General features: G+C 35.5%; 1 protein-coding gene across 5 annotated transcripts; it reads left to right on the top strand.

The window, feature by feature from the left end:
- Positions 1 to 552: 552 nt before the first annotated feature.
- On the top strand, positions 553 to 19,492 carry LOC130825855 (uncharacterized). 5 transcript variants are annotated; one of them, XM_057691297.1, is made up of 43 exons: positions 553 to 776; positions 1,138 to 1,291; positions 2,729 to 2,807; positions 3,848 to 3,928; positions 3,995 to 4,081; positions 5,407 to 5,483; positions 5,609 to 5,663; positions 5,781 to 5,829; positions 5,944 to 6,081; positions 6,201 to 6,282; positions 6,584 to 6,665; positions 6,753 to 6,793; positions 6,902 to 7,096; positions 8,412 to 8,487; positions 8,984 to 9,064; positions 9,291 to 9,371; positions 9,912 to 9,982; positions 10,281 to 10,335; positions 10,423 to 10,471; positions 11,258 to 11,395; positions 11,482 to 11,563; positions 11,663 to 11,741; positions 12,279 to 12,325; positions 12,547 to 12,758; positions 12,967 to 13,054; positions 13,304 to 13,420; positions 13,508 to 13,626; positions 13,707 to 13,779; positions 13,880 to 13,999; positions 14,372 to 14,440; positions 14,555 to 14,725; positions 14,824 to 14,871; positions 15,070 to 15,211; positions 15,646 to 15,743; positions 16,308 to 16,452; positions 16,626 to 16,714; positions 16,798 to 16,908; positions 17,331 to 17,405; positions 17,500 to 17,565; positions 17,707 to 17,895; positions 17,979 to 18,089; positions 18,763 to 18,843; positions 18,971 to 19,492. In XM_057691297.1, exons 2-43 carry the CDS (start codon positions 1,181 to 1,183, stop codon positions 19,151 to 19,153), a joined length of 4,143 nt encoding a protein of 1,380 aa, XP_057547280.1. In that variant the 5' UTR covers positions 553 to 776; positions 1,138 to 1,180; the 3' UTR covers positions 19,154 to 19,492. The 5 variants fall into 5 exon arrangements, with proteins under 5 accessions (XP_057547280.1, XP_057547283.1, XP_057547282.1 ...); XM_057691300.1 differs by having other exon boundaries at positions 3,995 to 4,075; XM_057691299.1 differs by having other exon boundaries at positions 554 to 776; positions 6,584 to 6,659.
- The last annotated feature ends 336 nt before the right edge of the window (positions 19,493 to 19,828 follow it).

Consider the following 19,828-nt stretch of genomic DNA (forward strand, 5'->3'; position numbering starts at 1 on the left):
AAATATATCACAAAATTAAATAAAAAACAAATAAAAATTAAAATTGCGGCAATTTAAAGTAATGGGAAATTGCGGATAGATGTACTTACAATAAAATTTTAAGATTGTGATGCCAGACAAGCATGAGGTATACTCCCTCCCTCGTCAACATAGTGCAACAATCATTTGGTTTTTTTTACAAAACCTTATAACACTGTAAAAATAAGACTTATGAAATAGCAAAATTAATAAGACGAACTAAAATAATTATTTGATTTTTATAAAATCGTTCAACACGATGAAAATAGGACTTATAAAATAGCAAAATTAATAATACGAACTAAAATAACCATTTAGTTTTTGTACAAAACCTTGTAACACAATGAAAATAAGACTTATAAAATAGCAAAATTAATAAAACGGACTAACATAACCATTTGATTTTTGTACAAAACCTTAAAACATGATGAAAATAAAACCTACAAAATAGCAAAATTAATGAGACAGAGTAAAATAACTATTGAATTTTGTACAAAACCTTTAAATTTTTGTACAAACCTTATAACACGATAAAAATAAAATTAATGAGAGACTAAATAATTGCGTTGCAGTTCATGGAGAGAGAAGTTTACTTGCAAAAGTCAGAAGTCCACATCATTTGATCATCGTTTGATTTAATATCTAAGATTCTGCTGTCATAAATTGCATTAAAATTCAAAAATTATTCAGTATCTTCTGTTTATCTGGGCTCAAATCTTTCACCTTACTATAACTTGTTGATTTCTATCAAATTTCAGGCATGAACTCTTCCTTTCAATTCATCATTTTAAATTCTGGGTTCTCATTATTTTTACCCCTAGAATCCCAAATTTGAAGTTTGATCATAATACCATTTGTGGGTATTTTATGTCTAGTAGATTTTGACTTATTTTTAGCTCAAATTTTCAATCTTGATTGTCTGGTATTGTAATACAGCTTAATCATGCATACCTTTCTATGTTTAATTGTAGATAATATCAAAATGCACCTTCTGATTCTTTTATTATGTGTGTATTTATAGATTAATCTCAAAAATATTAGCCCATTTGCAAGTGTATTATATTTTGTTGTGTTCTTCTGTTTCTACATTAATTAAGTTGAAATTCTTCCTCTATGCAGAAAAAATATTGCAATCATTGGTGGGTAGTTTGTTCCCAAAAATATGGCATCCTCAGAAAGTGTTGTGGGTTTTGTGGGACTTGATGATGTAAGCTTGGAGTTGGCTGCTTCACTTGTTCACTCAGGTTATGCTGTCCAAGCTTTTGATTCTCAGGTTCGATTTTACTTTCTTAGTTAGATGTATTCTTTATCATCATAGAATGCTTGAGTTTTTGTTTGATGGAACTCCATTATTATTCCTGTAATTTGGTTTATATAATAGACTGGTTTATGTTGTTTATAGAAAGCTTGATTCGTTCCATTGAGTGTTTGTATTCGATTTACTGTGAGAAATTATACTATACTAGAAGTATAGGAACTTGATGATTTTGGTTAATGTTCTTAGTGTTAGAGTATATCTCAACCACCCCTCAAATTCAATTGGAATATTTCGCATCAGGTTTGAGGAGGACATGTCAAGGAACCAACAAGTTAAGCTTATGGTTGAGGCGCCAAACTCTTAACACTTAGACGGCTTTAGGTTTATAGTTTATGACTAGGTTTCGTGGCGTAACGACTTTCTTATGTAGCTTTGGTGTTGGTATGTCATGAGAGAAACAGTCATTTTTCCAACTATAAGTGATGAGTGACAAGGAATTCGGATTGTGGAAGTTGCTCTAATCAACAGAAGATGTGTTGGCTGATTATTTGTATAATTTTGACTTGCATTTTGGCCGTATCTTTGTAATTATTGATTGATAGCAGTTGTTGATTCATGCATTTTGATCAAAATGCAATGTTAAGTGAGTTAATGGTTCTTTTACCTTCCAAAGCGATGAAATCTATGGAAGAACAATATACATGGTTGCTCAATGCCTGTTTCAGTCAAAGGCGCTTAGGCAAGATTGATATCTAGTTGTTAGGATTATCGGTGACTTGGTTCACCAAGTAATTAGGACTAGATTTAACAATTGTGGCTTACTGGTTGTAATCATGATGGAAAAATAAGTGTCCTCGTAATAATGTAGTTCAAACTAAGAGTATGATACCTAAATTTCATTGTTCATTATGCTTCTATAGAAACATTAGGTTCATCTTGAGATGTTAATGGCTTCCGATTATTAAATGAGGGGGAAGGAATTATCTGTGCAACCACATATTCATCTTTTCCATGAAAGGCATCTATTGTTATGGTTAAATATCATTCAAGTGGAACATTTGTGGGTGCGTGTAATATTACTACACTTGAAAAAAATGGAACCACTCTTACAACAAATGTTAACTTGGAAAACTATTTTGGGAAGAAGAGAGAATCATTTTTTTACTATTTGAATGGAATCTAATCTACTTTGATCATTGTATCCCCGAATCTAATTTGCTTCCATCATTGCATTCTCCTCTTATAAAAGTAAGGTTAAATTAATGAGCTATTGCCATCGTCCTGATTGAAAATTATAAGTGTACAGTTAAAAAGCTACTTATATGCCAAAAATATTTTTTGTTTAGTACTTAAGTATTTATAAACTATTCAATGTTCTGTTATGACTTCTAATATTTGTTGGAGCATTCATTATACTTGGTTGAGTCACATGGTTCCGTCTTTTTCCATTAGTTTGACGGGCCCTTAATGGTTGAATTCTCAAAAACTCTTGGAGGAATTAGATGTGCCAGTGCAATGGAGGCTACTAGAGGTAAAATTTTGATTACTAAATTTACTAACATATTTCTAGATAAAAATCTTCCAGTAGTTGTTGTTTCTTAATCTCGCTCCTTTCCTATCCCATCCCTAAGTCCTTTATATATGCATGTGGTAGTTTAGAATTTACATGTTGCGATTGAGAATTGAGACTATGCCTTTGCTTATATTGTGTCTTGGCCGTGCGGTGACAAAGTGACAAATTCCCTAACTCATCTCCATTTGACCTGTGATGTGATGTTTATTGAAGGCCGTAATGAAGGGTAGTCAATGTAGTTTGAGTTAGTTGATTTTCCCCTTTGGAATTATTTGAAGATCCAATTTGTTGGGAAGTTCAAGGAGTAAAACATTGTTATATCTGGTTCCTCTATTCTTTACTATTAGTTCTTTTAGACTTGGAATTTAGAACGGTACTTTTGGAGCAAAAAGTGAATATTGTACACTTTTTCTTCATCACTAAAAACATAACACACTCACGATTTCTTTCTTTTCATAAATTCCTATTCCTTTTGTTTTCGTTATGATGTTTTTCTAGTTGGAGCATCAATTATTTAGTATTTATTAAATATTAGTTACGATTCATGGGTGATGTTTAACTTTAACTTAACTTTAGGGAATTATTACTTGTATTTTTTGTTTTGTGTCCTTAAATGCATCACTTTGAAGTTGAAATTAGTTGTTCGGTTTCTAAACTGGGTGGAATTATTGTGGTTCTTTTCTGTTGGAATCCTTATTTTTTTAATTCGAATTCCTTACAACTCGCAATGAGGTGGAAAAAGGAAGGTTCAGTTGGTTTTGATTCTTTTTCGTCGTTTTTTTTCAGCTTTTTGGTTTCTGTAGTACGTTTGGTTTTAGGTTGTTCATCTTGTGATCCATTCTTGATTCTTCTCTTTTATTTAATTTTTTTAGCTACAATACAAAAGAAGTCACAGTACTTCAATGGTTCATATCTCTGCCGAATGTACTTACCTTGCAGTGTTAACGTTACTCTTCAGAATTAAATATATTGTTGTCCTTTTTAACTATTGCCTGCAGGTGTTGTGGCTATAATCCTCCTGATTTCTCACCCAGCACAAATTGATGACTTGATTTTCGGCCGAGAGGGTATTTTGGAAGGTGAAGCTCTTGTAATACATTTGTTTTTGTCAATTTGAAGCATATAACTCATGCCTATATTTTCAGGTTTGAAGAAAAATGCGGTACTAGTACTCCGATCAGTTATGGTACCTGCCGAAGTTCAAAGGCTGGAAAAGCGTCTTACAAGCAAGGGTTTTCTAATCAAATATCTCATGACATTTCATATGGAACATGAAAATTCTTGGAACTTTTTTGCAGATGCAATATGATATGTTTTTCTTATTGATTGGTTGATGCACCTCCGTAAAAAGTTCAGTTTGGCATCTTATTGTGAATATTGTGTTGAGTACATTTATTCATGCACGCTATGTTGTGTATAACATGAAAGTGAAACTCATAGTGAGTAGCTGTGAAATTTTGGATTTTAGGTATGACTTAGAAGATAACAAAAAAATAACTATGCAAACTCAATATTATTAGAAAACTTGTGTGGCCTTGTTTAAACATAGAGGGCAAGAAATCACCAATCTTTTATTACCAATCAATTGACCACTATAGGAAAGATCCCCTCTTTATGCAATGACATAAAAGTTATGTCTTTGCAACTTCACTCCCAACCTCAAATTTATTTAGATGAATAAAACGTTGGTATATGTAGGTGAATCTAAACACTAAACACCAAAAGAGCTTTTGAAGGCAGTTCAAGTTATTTAAGACTCCTGTTTCTGCAATTGTGCAAAAGTTTTTTGTCTTTGCAACAGCTCTCCCATACTCGACCTCAGTTTACTATGTTGGGCATATGCCTTTTCAAAGTCCAAATTGCAGGTAACCCTTCTATCTCACCCTTCATCTATTCCAAAAACAAAGCTATATTCAAAATTGGCATATCCTTCTCAAAGGAAGCCAATTTTCATCTAATGGTGTATGAACTATGAAGTGGTTAATCTAGCCTAAACCGGAGTGTATTCCCATTTGTCTAGTCTATAGTTATTTACTCACCAGTAGAAAAATTCCACACACAAAAAAAAAAGAATATTTTACATATTCGGCCATTTGAAGATTTGAGATAAATGTTATGGTTTCTATGCTCGGAAATTTGAGGCATGGCGCTGCAAAGTCTAAACTAAAACTTCATTCATCATCACTTGGTTTGCATTAAGATAATATGGTTATTGCTTGTGACTCATCTTTTGTGGAGACATTCTGTAATGTAATTGAGGGCTAGGCTAAACACTGTGTCAATGCTATTCTAAAGTAAGGTATGCAGTATGCCTTATGTCCCTTCATGCTCTCTTGTGAAAATGCAATCTTATGTAAAATCTTTAGATCCCTCCTTCATGGCATTATGGGTTGTGGACTTGTGGTATAGTGCTCTGATATTGTTGCTATATGGTTTATTGAGACTTGTACATATAAATAATACAGGGAAAAATGATATGTGGGTACTAGTTTTGGTAAAATGATGACCTTTTTTTTCATTACCGGTTGTTGATAGTGATACATCTATCATTTTGCAGAGGAGTATGGCATAAATGCAGTAGTTGATGCCTATATCACTAAGAACACTTCTGAAGATTTGAATGGGAGAATCATGGTTTGTATTTCTTAGTCATTCAAAACAAGCTGATGATCTGTGTATGGAATTGATTTAGTTTAATCCAGATCGTAAAATCTTCCTTAGTTCTATCTCTTGCTAACGTTTTCTACTTTATTATTCAGATAATTTCATCAGGGAAGTCTAATGCAATCGCAAGTGCACATCCTGTGCTTTCTGGTACTCATCCTATTTTGTCGGTCAAAGAGAATATGCTCATAAGTTTTGTTTTCTTCAAATAATTGTGTGAATGGCAGACCCTGTTCACTGACTCAATGACTTGATATACTGTGACAGCTATGTGTGTAAAGCTTCATGTTTTTGAAGGTGAAATTGGTGCTGGCAGGTACATTTCTCTCTTCATACAAATTTACTGCTTCGTGACTCGGCGAGTATTGAGGGAAAAGTTTTTGGAACTAAAAGAAAGAGATTATAGCGGCTTCTTTTGTTTGCTATGCAGTAAAGTAAAAATGGTTACAGAGTTGCTTGAGGCCATTCATCTCGTAGCTTCAATTGAGGCAATCTGTCTCGGTGTACAAGCAAAAATTCATCCTTGGATACTGTATGACATTATCTCTAATGCTGCTGGTAACTCATGGTGAGTATCTTTATATCATTGTCATTTGTTGGTAAAGTAGGTATAGATAATTTAGACCAACGAGCGAAAAGGAAATAATTTGAGTTAAAATCGCCTCGTCAATCCTTGCAAATAAACAGGGCTTTTAAGAATCATGTTCCACAATGGTTAAGGGCTGACCATATGAAGCATCAGACTTTAAACAGCCTCGTCGAGAATCTGGTAAGATCGCTGGATAATTTGAGTTTCAGTTAAATGTGTAGTTATTAATATATTTTCATTTTGTATGCAAGTTCACTTATTGTTTTGTATGCTGGATGGTATGATGTGTGTCGTCTTTAGATATGATGCATTCTCGATTCAAGCGATTAGTTTGTTTCATGTATTGAATAATGTATTTAAGAAAACCTGTCATATATTTTCATTCAAGTCATATTTATTTTTAACAAATGTCGGACATGGCATCGAATTGTTATGGATTTTCTATTTGTGTAATTCTCTAATATATACTTGCATATTAAAGGGGGCTATTTTAGGATTGGCAAAATCTCTTCCTTTTCCACTTCCGCTCCTTGGAGTTGCACATCAACAACTTCTTGGTACTGGTTAGCGAATTTTGTTTTTGGTGGCTTTTGATGCCAAATCTGCAACATTTATGACTATTTCTTGATTGCTTTTGGTAACTTTCACAGGGTGTTCTCATGGAGATGACAACAAAGCACCATTGTTCAAGGTGATTCTTGTTTTGCATTTCAAGATGCTGCTCAGTTTGTTCGCTAAATTTGTTGATCTTGTTTTAATAATAGCTGCTATTCATGTTGTATTTACTGTACTTGAATAGGTATGGGAGAAAGTTCTTGGAATCAAACTTGAAGATGCAGCCAATGAAGAAACTTACAATCCACTAGAACTTGCACGAGTGCTGGATTCCAGGTCGAAAGTAGTAAACCGCGTTGGTTTCATTGGTCTGGGAGCAATGGGATTTGGAATGGCAACCCACTTACTGAGGTCAAATTTTACGGTCGTTGGTTATGATGTAATTTCACTTTCTCTTGATGCATTATGATGGAACATATTGTAGACACTTATTATTTTATATATTTATATGGTTTTATTTACCGACCCCAATCTATTGGGATCAAGGCTTTGGCATTGTTGTTGTGTTGTTTTATATAGTATTATTTGTATAACTCAAAATGGGGTGGCTTTAAAACATAAGACCTGTTTGTTCCCTTGGTACTTGATAAGTAGATTGAGTATATATCTCATTCAAGGGTCAACCAAACTCAGAAGTAACATCTTTTTTTTTTCTATTCCAAGGTTCTGAATGCATAAATCCAACCCTCGACCCCAAACCTCCCTGGGCGGAAGCATTGAGTGGCAACCATAATGTAAATGCGGCAATAGTCGCGATCGCGGTAATGGAATTGTGATGTGTAATCGGAGTGATGTGGTTATCGTAACACCCAAATATCAGACGAATTATAAGATATCCCTTGATAGTTGAGAATATCTTATAATTCGACTGATATTTGGGCGTTACGATAACCACATCACTCCCGTCACTGCATCACCGTTCCATTACCGCGATCGTGACCGTTACCGCATTTACACTATGATTGCCACTCAATACACAGTTTTTTACAGCTTTACGACGCGGGGTTTCGTTTTGTTTGTTTTGAAAACCTTCATAATGCAGCGATGAAATGCCATGGGGCCTTGTTTTTACATTATGGTGGCAATGTGATAATTCAATGTTGTTGCTTTTCTGAATATTTCCCCCTTAATGTATATCATTGCTAAAATCATGTGGTTATTGAAAGAAGTTGAGGGAGGCAAAAGGAACTTGGTGGCTGGAACAAGAAGATAATATGAAAAAAGAAAATGAAGTTTTGGGAACGGAAAACTGTAAACAGATTTGAAAAAGAGAAATTTTATGGAAGACTGAAAGGAGATAAAGTCTTGGTTCATGCTGCCGATCCCATCTTTTGAGATTAAGGTTTTGACTTAATATTGTGATTTGTTAAAAGATGGGGAAACAACTTTCTCTCTTCTTTCTTTGTAACCATATTGGTGGTGACTGATTCATGTTTACATGTTAATTGAACGATATGACAGAATTAAATGTTTAGACATCATTCAACTTTAAACTATCTTTCCTTTTGTATATCTATGAACATAATTTATGGAAAACTTCAAGGGTTTGCCTCCCATTTCCTTAAATAATTCTAGCATCAAAATTTAGTAAATATGTCTGGTTCTCTATTTTATTCACAAATCACAAGATAATTTCTGAATCTTATGTCTCAATTACCATATCTATGAAATTCATTACCTTTATTGCGTGGTAGGTGTATCAACCATCACTTTCTCGATTTGCAGAAGCAGGTGGATTAGTGGGTACCTCTCCACTAGAAATATCAAAAGGTACTTGATGCTTTTTAATCTATTTAGACTTTGACCCTTAAATATGAGAGGTGGTGAGGAAAGAGTGATGAATGAATTTTAATTTGCGATTATGTTTCTCAAACTTCCAATTGTATCCCTTGATGACTTCAAGTGCTAGTATGATAATGTTGAAAGTACTTTCATTCGGCGATGTGGATGTTCTATTGCTGTTGCAGCTTGCTCAGATTCTTCACCTACCTCAAGTACCTACACACACACACAATTAGTTTTATTTACTGGTGTTGATGTTAACGCTTTGGCACAGTGTCACACGATTCACTAATTTCTCGTGAATCGCGAATCGTAAAAAACAAATAATGGTCGATTTTAGGCTATTTATTGGTCATTTTGAGCAAATCGCGAATCGAAAAAAGCAAATAATGGTCGGTTTTAGGCTATTTATTGGTCATTTTGAGCGAATCGCGAATTAGCCTGCGAATTATGTAACACTGCTTTGGCATTGTCATATATACAGGTGTTGATGTGCTTGTGATAATGGTTACAAATGAAGCTCAAGCAGAAAGTGTTCTTTTTGGAGAACTAGGTGCAGTCCAGGGTATGTTATAGATGCTTTTCTTCTCAAAGCACTATTTTACCTCATATTTAGGTCTATAAGAAATCTAAAGAATGTTTTATCTTCCAGTTTTATGAAATATATTTATAAAAAATTTCATATCATAAGAAAACATAATATTTACTCAGTGATTCAGTAATCTTGTGAATCCTTTATTTGTTCTACATGGAGACTTAAAAACACAGCTTTTGGCTGTGTCATATTTCAGGTCTTTCAGCAGGAGCAGCTATTATTTTATCATCCACCGTCTCCCCGGCATATGTAAGCAAGCTGGAGCAACGTTTACGAGGTATGTTTAGATATATGTTGAAATTTTGTTGTACTTGTCTCAAAACGAAAGAATTTTTCTTACATATCTTAACCCTCAAAATTAGACTATCGTCATCTTCATCATACCTAGTATATTCCGCTCATAGAAGTTATGAACAGGGTTCAGGAAGGGATGTAAGACGGGTGATTATATCCTTATCACTCAAGATTAGACAGTCACCTGGATAATAAGATGTTTGCTTATGTGCGTACTTAAGGAATTCCTAAAGTTGTGCTAGACTGCTAGTACTACATAAGATTTGTTTAAAATATGGAACTTTCTAGTCCTTTTGTCAGCCTCTAGTGTGTGTTGGAGCTGATTGTTTCTCTAACATGGCCCTCCTTTGATGTTTGACCTCTTGCATGCTTCATGTGGTTGCCTAAGAAATTCAATGTCAATGAATAGGAGATGTTTCTTTCGTGTACAATATTTTTGATGCGTTATGTTGCTTATTAACTTCTCTATATCATCAAAATTCATCGGTCCTGTTAAATTAATGCTCTCCTATACTGAGTGCAGGAAAGAATTTAAATCTGGTGGATGCCCCTGTTTCTGGTGGTGTTGTTAGAGCCTCTGCAGGAACTTTAACGGTGTGTCATTCAATAATTTAAATCTTGAAATCTGAATAATTGAGGCCTTTGCTGCAAATTTGGTGGATCTTAAACAGTCTTGGGACAAGTAGAAGTGTATTAAATCTGCACAAAATACGTCCTATTAAACAAAATGTAAACGATCGTAAATCATTGAATGAAGCAGTTAGTAGTGAAGCTGTTTTGTGCTGTCATGCATTGATATTTTCCATGTATATTCATATTAGAACTATTTTGTGCTGTTGGATCATTTTCCGACTGATGAATTTGACATGTGACAATATTTATATTTGCATAGGTAATGGCATCAGGAACAGATGAAGCTCTGGAGCAATGTGGTTCAGTACTTTCTGGTATGTGGAATTGTGATATTTGGTCTTGATACTTCCTGATCCAATTTGTTGTTATGAAATTAACCGTACTCATTGTTATGTTTTCAGCATTGAGTGAGAAGCTTTACATCATAAAAGGAGAATGTGGAGCTGGAAGGTAGCTTTAGATTCCTTTGAATAATGTTTACTTATTGCGATGTTTTTGCTCGCTGCTGTTGGTGAAACTTGAAAGTATCAAAACCATGGCATCAATCCACATAATGTGTAGTAACTAGAGGTGTTCAACGGGCTGGGGCGGGATGAGATGGTCAAAATTTAAATAAGCCGGGTCAGGCGGGTCATGTTGAATTTAAACGAGCCAGGGCGAGTCAAATCCCGTTTAAACCCGACCCACTTTCACCAGTTTTTTTAAAGTTCATATAATAGTTTTTCATTCTACTTTATGGCTTGTTGGGTCGACCCACCTATATATATAATAATAGAGTATAAAAATATTTTTAAAAAAAGTGGTAAAAAATTTTTCGCAACCAATTCCTATATTATCCGACCTGGCCCAGCCCGACCCGTCACACCTAGACCCGCTAATGACCCGACCCTTGACCCCTTGGGTTGACCCGCCCCGTTAAACACCTCTAGTAGTAACACATACATCTGATTAAATTCTCAAGTTTTCAATTAAAAAATGTCGAACTCAAATGTATGGTCCATGTAAAATATGATCCCACTAGAACCTGTAACAAGAATGTTATTTTCGCGTTCTCACTTCTCCATTTTCCCCTTTTTCTCTGTTGTCTCATCGAGTTTTATGTGATGATTGTGCTAATGATGTGAACTATGAAGATAGAATAACGGGATACTTTTTATGGGAGATGAAAGGCTTGCACATCATCTCCTGATATGTGTGTGTGACTGACATTCAGTTTTATTTTGTTGATTCTTATAGCTGTGTTAAGATGGTTAATCAACTACTTGCTGGAGTTCATATAGCATCTGCAGCTGAGGCATTGGCGTTTGCTGCACGCTTGGGTTTACATACAAGAAATGTATTTCAAATCATAACCACCAATACCGGAACATCCTGGTAATTATATGTACCTCTAGTTCCAATCAAAATTTGGTTGGGAATTGAGATTTACGTTTGCCTTTAATACCTGCTTCTTTTTGCAGGATGCTAGAAAACCGTGGTGCGCACATGGTGGACAATGATTTCACTCCGTATTCTGCACTCAACATCTTTGTGAAAGATCTGGTTAGCTATATCTACACATGCAAAATCCTTCACTATGCTTTCAATCTCAAGTTTGGAATATTATGGCTATAATGACTTTGTGGTTGTGACTTTATTTAGGGAATTGTTTCTCATGAATGCGCATCTCGGAAAATTCCCCTTCATGTAGCAGTCGCTGCACATCAACTATTTTTAGCAGGTATGTAAAGACTGGTTTCTTTTTCTTATCTATCACAATATTATGCACTGCAGTGCTTTTCTATTGTTGCATTGACCGAAATTTCCCAGAACCAAGTACAGTCTATGTGCTTCCTGAAAGGGAATGAAACTTTATTGATATTACAAGTAAATTGAATCTGTGCCGCGTGCACAGCTATGTTACTTGGACTTGGGTACTGATGTTGAATACAGGTACGTGTCCAAGTGTCGGATACGACTAAATATTCAATTTTACTCCTAAATGAAGTGTCTAAGTGCCAAAATATAGAAGGATCAAGGATCGGACACGGGTACGTGAAGCAAAATGAAGAGTCCGAGTAACATAGGTGCACAGTAATGCTTGTACAGATGCACCATCAATTTTGCAAGTTGCAACTGTCGGAATTGGATAGTTTTCTGTTCTTTTTGTTGGGTTTGTGTGAAACTGTACCTTTTTATAGCTTCTTCTAATTTAATGCTGCAATCTCCCCGCTTCCCTTAACTATGCATGCAATGATTGTAATGTCTTGGCTGTCAGGTTCTGCTGCTGGCTGGGGCAGGCTTGATGATTCTGCCGTTGTCAAGGTACGTTGCATGTCAAATGCGAAGCACTTTTGTGATTGAAATTATTTATATGAAGTGAACCCATTTTAAATTTCTTTCAAAGATCAAATGCTCGTATGGGCCATTACATTTGCAAATTGCAATATCAATTCACCGGCAGTTGTTTAATGTGAATATACATATGACCTTTTTCAAATTTCAATGTAGTCTGAGAATTTTTTATATTTTTGCTTTTGTTTCAGTTTTACGAGTCTTTAACAGGAGTCAAAGTTGAAGGAAAACTTCCTGTCCTTAGTAAAGAACAAATGATGAAATCTCTTCCTCCAGAGTGGCCTGTTGATCTTACTAGTGACATCGTCAAGCTTTGCAAGAACAACGTAAAGCCTTTGGTTGTTCTTGATGACGATCCGACAGGAACACAAACTGTTCATGATATTGAAGTCCTTACAGAGTGGTAGGTATCCTATTTTTTTAAGTCTTATCCTATATTGGAGACTTATTCTTCTAATTGGACGTATGTAGATCATCTTCATGCATAGTTTCAAGTAAGTTTATGTTGAAATACTTATTTGTCATTGGTGCAACAAGTAAAGAGCAAGGTGCTCCGTTCTCGGAGATAGAATTGTAAGAGCTGGTGTTACCGTGTTCTGTTTTCCCTGCAGGAATGTTGATGCGCTTGTTGAACAATTCCGAAAAAAGACTAAATGCTTTTTCATATTGACAAACTCAAGAGCTGTCAGTTCCAGTAAGGTACTTCGGAAGAAATATGATATGGATTCCAATTAGTTTTCTGAACATTTGGATTTTGGATGATGCTCGTTATTTAATGATCTTCATTGATATTGTAACATTTCGGAACTTCGGAAACAAATTAATATTATTTTTGGAGATATATTAAAGTGTAATTGGAGTAAGTTTAGTAGCGCCTTAGCCTAATCAGGTAAATATTAGGTGGGGTGTTACAGATATCGTTTGACATTGCAATTTAATTTCATACAGGCTAGTGCTCTAGTAGTTGAAATCTGCCTCAATCTACAGACTGCAGCTAAACTAGCTGATACAGAGTTCACCGTGGTATTGAGAGGCGACTCAACTCTGAGGGGCCACTTCCCAGAGGCAAGGGACAATACATTACGCATACTATGTATTTGTTTTGGATTTTAGTTTCTCTAGTCTATTTATGAACTTCTAGTCACTTTTTAGGAAAGTGATGCTGTTGTTTCAGCCTTGGGGGACGTTGATGCATTGATTATATGCCCATTCTTTCTTCAAGGTGGTCGCTTTACAATAGGCGACGTACACTATGTGGCAGAAGCTGATCGGTAATATATTCATCTTGTTAGCAGTTGATTTGGAGCTGATTTGTTGTGTCTAAATATTATTACGGAAATACTTGACGTAGGCTTGTTCCTGCCGGGGAGACAGAGTTTGCCAAAGATTCGGCTTTTGGGTATAAATCTTCAAATTTACGAGAGGTATGACTTAACCATCATTCAACAAATCTCACTTCTACTTAATTTGTAATTTGGGTCTATGAAGTAACAAGCTTTATCACTTGGTTTACCTGCCAATTAGTGGGTTGAGGAGAAAACACAAGGGCGTACAGCTGCTAACAAGGTTGCTTCAGTTTCCATTGAACTCTTGCGTAAAGGTGGCCCTGATGCTGTTTGTGAGCATCTATGTAGTTTGGAGAAGGTGAAAAATTTGTACTCTTGCTTGGATATTTATTTGCTTTAGCTGTTGTTTGTACTTCGTAGCCATTGACTATCATGCAGATATGAACAGCAAGAACATAATGGCTTGAATTTTTCGTTTGACTCACTGATTGTCACTTGTATAGGCCTATAGGGTATAGGGTGATGTGACAATTCACAATAATATAGGCCTTGTTTTTACACTATGGGTGCTAGTTTACAGACTTACAGTTGATATATAGTTTTACCCTACTAAGATTGTGCTATTGATATTCTTTGTTCTGGATATGTTTATCGTGTTGGTTTAAGTCATTTTCGCACTGTTAAGTCTATCCCCGTGTCATTGAACTTGTTATGTACCTGAATGAAACAGGGTTCAACTTGTATAATCAATGCTGCCAGCGAAAGGGATATGGCTGTATTTGCCGCTGGGATGATCATGGTAAATTTATTCATCATTTGTTGTTACCAGTTCGTTAAGGACTCAAATGTTATTCAAATTGTCTTTTTTATAACTCAAATCCCTTTTCTTCTTTCCGCGTTTTATTCCTTGCAGGCAGAACTAAAGGGAAAACAATTTTTATGCCGCACTGCAGCTAGTTTTGTTTCTGCTAGACTAGGAATAACTTCAAGGCCTCCGATTTCCGCCAAGGATTTGGGAATACACAAGGAAAGAACTGGTGGTCTTATAGTTGTAGGATCTTATGTTCCTAAAACTACAAGACAGGTGAAAACCATTTTCTGTAATACACTGATACAGTTTCATTATGCTGTTTTTGTTGAATTTAGTGCTGGGAATACCTTTTTCATGATTTTTTTCTGCAGGTAGAAGAACTAAAAAATCAATTTGGACACTCCTTAAAATGGATCGAGGTGATTTATTTATTTATTTATTTATTTATTTGCATGTGGATGTTCTTACCATTTAGTTTCCTTATGATCGAGATACACTAAGGGGCAAAAATATGATATATTTTGTTGCATCATCAATAAATCTCTCGTTATCGCTTTTCACATCTTCATTATTATGAATTTGATGGGAGATTTAACCTTCTACCTTGTATATTTCAGATTTCTGTCGAGAAAGTGGCAATGAAATCTTCGGAAGAAAGAGAGAGAGAAATCAATCAAGCTGCGGAAATGGCTGATATTTATATTCGGACTTGCATGGACACAGTAGTTATGACCAGCCGAGAACTTATCTGTGGAAAAAGTTGGTGTTTTGAACCTGTGCTTTCTTTCTTTATTGATCAAGTGTTTACCTTTTTGTTTTGTTCTTTTGTTGCTTTTCTGTAGTTGAGGGGGTGCTTCTCCGAATCCCATCTTGCTTTCTATGCAATATATTTATATTACCTGCATATTATCTGCTCATTGGTTCATACAGGTCCAATTTTGGACCTTTTTTTGTAAATAAATAAAAGATGGACGATTTTCTTAAAAAACGGGAGCTGGGATCTTTTATGAATAAGAAAAAAGGTCGAATTTTTGAAATTAATTTCCCTTGCATAAATATTTGTTTAATCTGAAAAAAGTCCTTAAAAATTTACTATACATAGATATATCATTAGGTAATGTGTTGCTTGTATGACATTTTTCTTGCCCAAATGTGAAACTTTTCCGTTTATATTCTTCATTTATGTTTTTCAGCCCCATCAGAAAGTCTCGAAATTAATTCCAAAGTGAGCTCTGCCTTGGTGGAAATTGTTAGGCGCATAAGTACAAGGCCTCGCTATATTCTAGCAAAGGTATGGTGTTAATATAGCCTTGTTGAGCTTGTAGGCTCATAATGATTACAATTGTGTTACCCACCATATGATCTATGCCCTCTGAAATTGGATTTCAACTCCAGATCAAAAAAATCACTTGCATACTCACATAGTTACATCAGTATGGTGCAGTACTCAGCATTGATTCAGATTTCTTTCGCCCAGATGATTTTAAGAAATGAGGGATCATCGGTATCCTGATCATGACTGGTTGTGCATTTCATTTTGGCCTTTTGGTAGCAAATTGAAGAACATAAAAAAATGGAATTGTATTTCAGGTTCTTTTTTTCAAATTGGCTCGTCAAAATCATGTGCACTTATTTACGTGAAGTTGCAGATAATGTTTTCTAACATAAGTCAATCAAAAATAACCTCTTTGTTATCACTATCCCGGGTAAAATTGCCTTCATCCGACCCCCAAATCCCGCTTAGATGGGAGCCAACTGATAGCATTGGGATAATAGAATGTTGAGTTAGATTTTAACATCGGCTTCAATGAATTTTTACCGAGTCCACAAGAAAAATTATGTTTCTTCTTTGTAGGGTGGAATCACTTCATCTGATATTGCTACCCAAGCTCTTGAAACCAAAATTGCTAAAATAGCTGGACAAGCCTTGGCAGGTGTTCCCTTATGGCAATTAGGTGGTGAAAATCGACACCCAGGACTCCCTTATATTGTTTTTCCTGGTGAGGTGCTTTTTCCTTCAATAACTTGTTCAATCCTTCCAATTTTTGTCGGGCGTTCCTTATATAGCCTATTGGATCTCACACTAACTCTGAAAATTAGGCTTTTGTTTTGTTTTCTCGATATTTAGAACTTGTGGAACTCTTATTCTGACTATACCTTTCATGGATTACAGGCAATGTTGGTGACCATAGGGCTCTTGCTGAAGTTGTAAAATCTTGGGCTCGTCCTGCGAAACTCTCATCAACCAAAGAACTGTTGCTTGTGAGATCTCGTGAATATTGTTTGATAGTTGAATCATCTTAAGTTATATTCAATTTTTGACTATATTTTCTTTTGATGTGAAGAATGCGGAAAAAGGTGGATACGCTGTCGGAGCCTTCAATGTCTATAATTTGGAAGGGGCTGCTTCCGTTGTAGCTGCTGCTGAAGAAGAACGCAGTCCTGCTATATTGCAGGTTAGAATTGCCTATTAAGATAGTTGGCAGGCGATACTCATAGTAGAAATTGCATTAAATACTTAAACCCGTAGACTATGTTACTCGGACTCTTCATTTTGCTTCACGTAACCGTGTCTGATCCTTGATGCTCGGACATTGGTATGGCACTTAGACACTTCATTTTAGGCGTAAAATTGAATGTTTAGACGTATCCGACAGTTAGACACGTACCATTATCCGAAATCAGTACCCGAGTACCAGTATCATAGCCCGTACAATTCAGGCATTAATCTAATTCTATTATGAACGTGAAATGTGTCCCACAATGACTTTTTATTTGTGTTGTCTCAACTCTCAAGATATGTTGCCATTTAATTAGCTAAGTTTTTACTATTTTGTGGTTTGGTGCTGTCAAGTCACTAACTTTGTTCCCTTAATAGATCCATCCCGGGTCCTTGAAGCATGGAGGTATTCCTTTAGTTGCTAGTTGTCTCAAAGCTGCCGAGAAAGCCAGTGTAAGTTCTCTTCTAATAAAATCTCTGGGCTGGGGGCTGAAGAAGATTTTTTTTTTCCCGAATGTCTAACTCCTTCGAATTCTTGCTATAACAGGTTCCAATTACTGTCCATTTCGACCATGGAACATCCAAGCAAGAATTACTCGAAATGCTAGAGTTGGTTAGTTCGGTTTCCTATGTCAGTATATATACCTATTCAAATTTGTCACTGCTAATCAAGTTGTCCGTAGATTTCATATAGTAATGTATCGAGGAGAAAATCTTGTATGATTTATCGACTACTGTCCGAAAATAATTCCAGGGATTAGATTCAGTAATGGTGGATGGCTCACATCTGTCATTTGAGGACAACCTACAGTACACACAATACATAGCCAATTTAGCTCATCAGAAAGACATATATATTGAAGCTGAATTAGGAAGATTATCTGGAACAGAAGATGACTTGAGTGTCGAAGAGTATGAGGCACGTTTTACTGACATCAACCAGGTTGGTTATATACTAATTAAGTCTACTGTCTATGTTTGCACTATGAAACTGGCAGCTTTACCAAATTTTTCCGTCTTTTTCAGGCGGAAGAGTTTATCGATAAAACTGGCATTGATGCTCTGGCAGTATGCATCGGCAATGTCCATGGAAAATACCCGGCCAGTGGACCTGATCTCAGGCTTGATTTGCTTAAGGTGAAGGATCTTTTTCGTTTGATTTCGATAAAAAACATGAATGAAATACCGCCACTCAAAGCTATGAATACGCTGTTCTGCAGGGATCTTACTCTGAAAAATCTGGATCATTTAATTGTCTTTTCATTTCTCACATGCAAATTTACTTCAATAGCTTAGAAAGACTAGCTATAACTTTGTTTCCTTGCACCTTATGAGCTCTCATGAAGGAACTTGGAATCCTCCAATACAGAAGTGGGAGTCTGGAAATGGGCATGTTTCGGACCCTAAGGGTCTAGACCTGACCGAATCCTGATTTAAGGGTCTAGATCCAACTATTTTTGGACCCTAAGGTTCCGGATCGGATCTAGGTCCATGATCTTAGGTTTTGGGTTTTGGTCCGGGTTTATACTTTTAAGACCCAGATCCTACCCATAGACCCTTTTACATTTATTTTTTAAGCCTAAGGTTATTTCGTTCAGCTCAAGGGTCTTTGAAAAGACATTTCTTTTATGTATAGGGTCAGATAAAATTCGAATGAGCTGTTATTACTCGACATAATGCAGAAGTCCGTTTTGATGCACTGAACTAATGTTGTTATTAATCTCTAGTTCCTTTAGTTATAGTGAATTTTCATGGAGGATTCTTATCAATATTTTTATGGATTTACTTTCTCAACGTCTGTCGCTTACAGGATCTGCACGTATTGGCATCCAGTAAAGGTGTGATGCTCGTCCTCCATGGTGCGTCTGGTTTACCCAAAGAACTTATCAAGGTAATCTCTTAATCGGATCTTGCATACGTTTCTTTGCTTGCTAGAATTTTAGCCCAAGACTCTTTATTGCCATCCATCACTCCGCCTTAACGGAATGAGAGTAATGACATGTATACTTTGTGAACAGAATTGTATCGATCTAGGTGTGCGGAAGTTCAATGTGAATACGGAGGTAAGGAAGGCGTACATGGACTCACTAAACAATCCCGGAAAAGATCTTGTACAGGTCATGACTGCTGCTAAAGATGCTATGAAATCTGTTGTCGTTGAAAAGATGCGTTTGTTTGGCTCCAGTGGCAAAGCATCGTGAGTCGAGTCGACAAACCCATTTTCCCGAGTTATTTTTTTAAGTATTAATATGAGCATTTTTTCAAAAAACATCAACAACAGACATGGTAATAATGTGTTAGAAGTATACAGGATGCTGATAAAATGCAGGAGGATGTATTTGTGTCAATAAGCTCTCTGATTAAAATTTGTAGTGGTTAGTACTTAGTATCAAAACTCAATCACTATAAGCTGATTTAAAGTTATTTGTTATTTTTCTAATAATTTATTTATATTTTTAGTTATTTTTATTTGGTAAGAAGAATCAACGCTTGAGACATCATATACTTCTACTATCTAGTATGTATTAATCTTGCTTGTCTATGGTGTGATTTTTATTATTTTTTTTTTCATTTGCATGTCATTGTTGAGCTTAAGATTTTACGGAACGCGATCTCCTCATTTCTTTTGATAAAGATATGATTTGATGTATATTATAAATCATATGGAAAAGCTATGTCAAATAACTAAATTAAAAGATTAAGTTGATGATTAAGGCTTTATGATATGTTTTATATTCTAATATGCCCCTCACATAAGAACCCTTTGAATAAGAATTGTGGACCGTATAATTTACAAACCCTCCTCATACATCACGTGTAATATTCCACTTTAGATGGGAGTGTTGTGATAAAACAAATGCAAGAAAATATAGACA

Source organism: Amaranthus tricolor, chromosome 10 (genome assembly GCF_026212465.1).
Source record: "Amaranthus tricolor cultivar Red isolate AtriRed21 chromosome 10, ASM2621246v1, whole genome shotgun sequence".
NCBI lineage: Eukaryota > Viridiplantae > Streptophyta > Magnoliopsida > Caryophyllales > Amaranthaceae > Amaranthus > Amaranthus tricolor.

Coding starts and splice junctions, on each gene's coding strand:
- LOC130825855 (XM_057691297.1), top strand. CDS start 1,181: ATGGCATCCTCAGAAAGTGTTGTGGGTTTTGTGGGACTTGATGATGTA. Junction 6,794..6,901: donor ACAAAGCACCATTGTTCAAG/GTGATTCTTGTT, acceptor GTACTTGAATAG/GTATGGGAGAAAGTTCTTGG. Junction 16,715..16,797: donor CAACCAAAGAACTGTTGCTT/GTGAGATCTCGT, acceptor TTTGATGTGAAG/AATGCGGAAAAAGGTGGATA.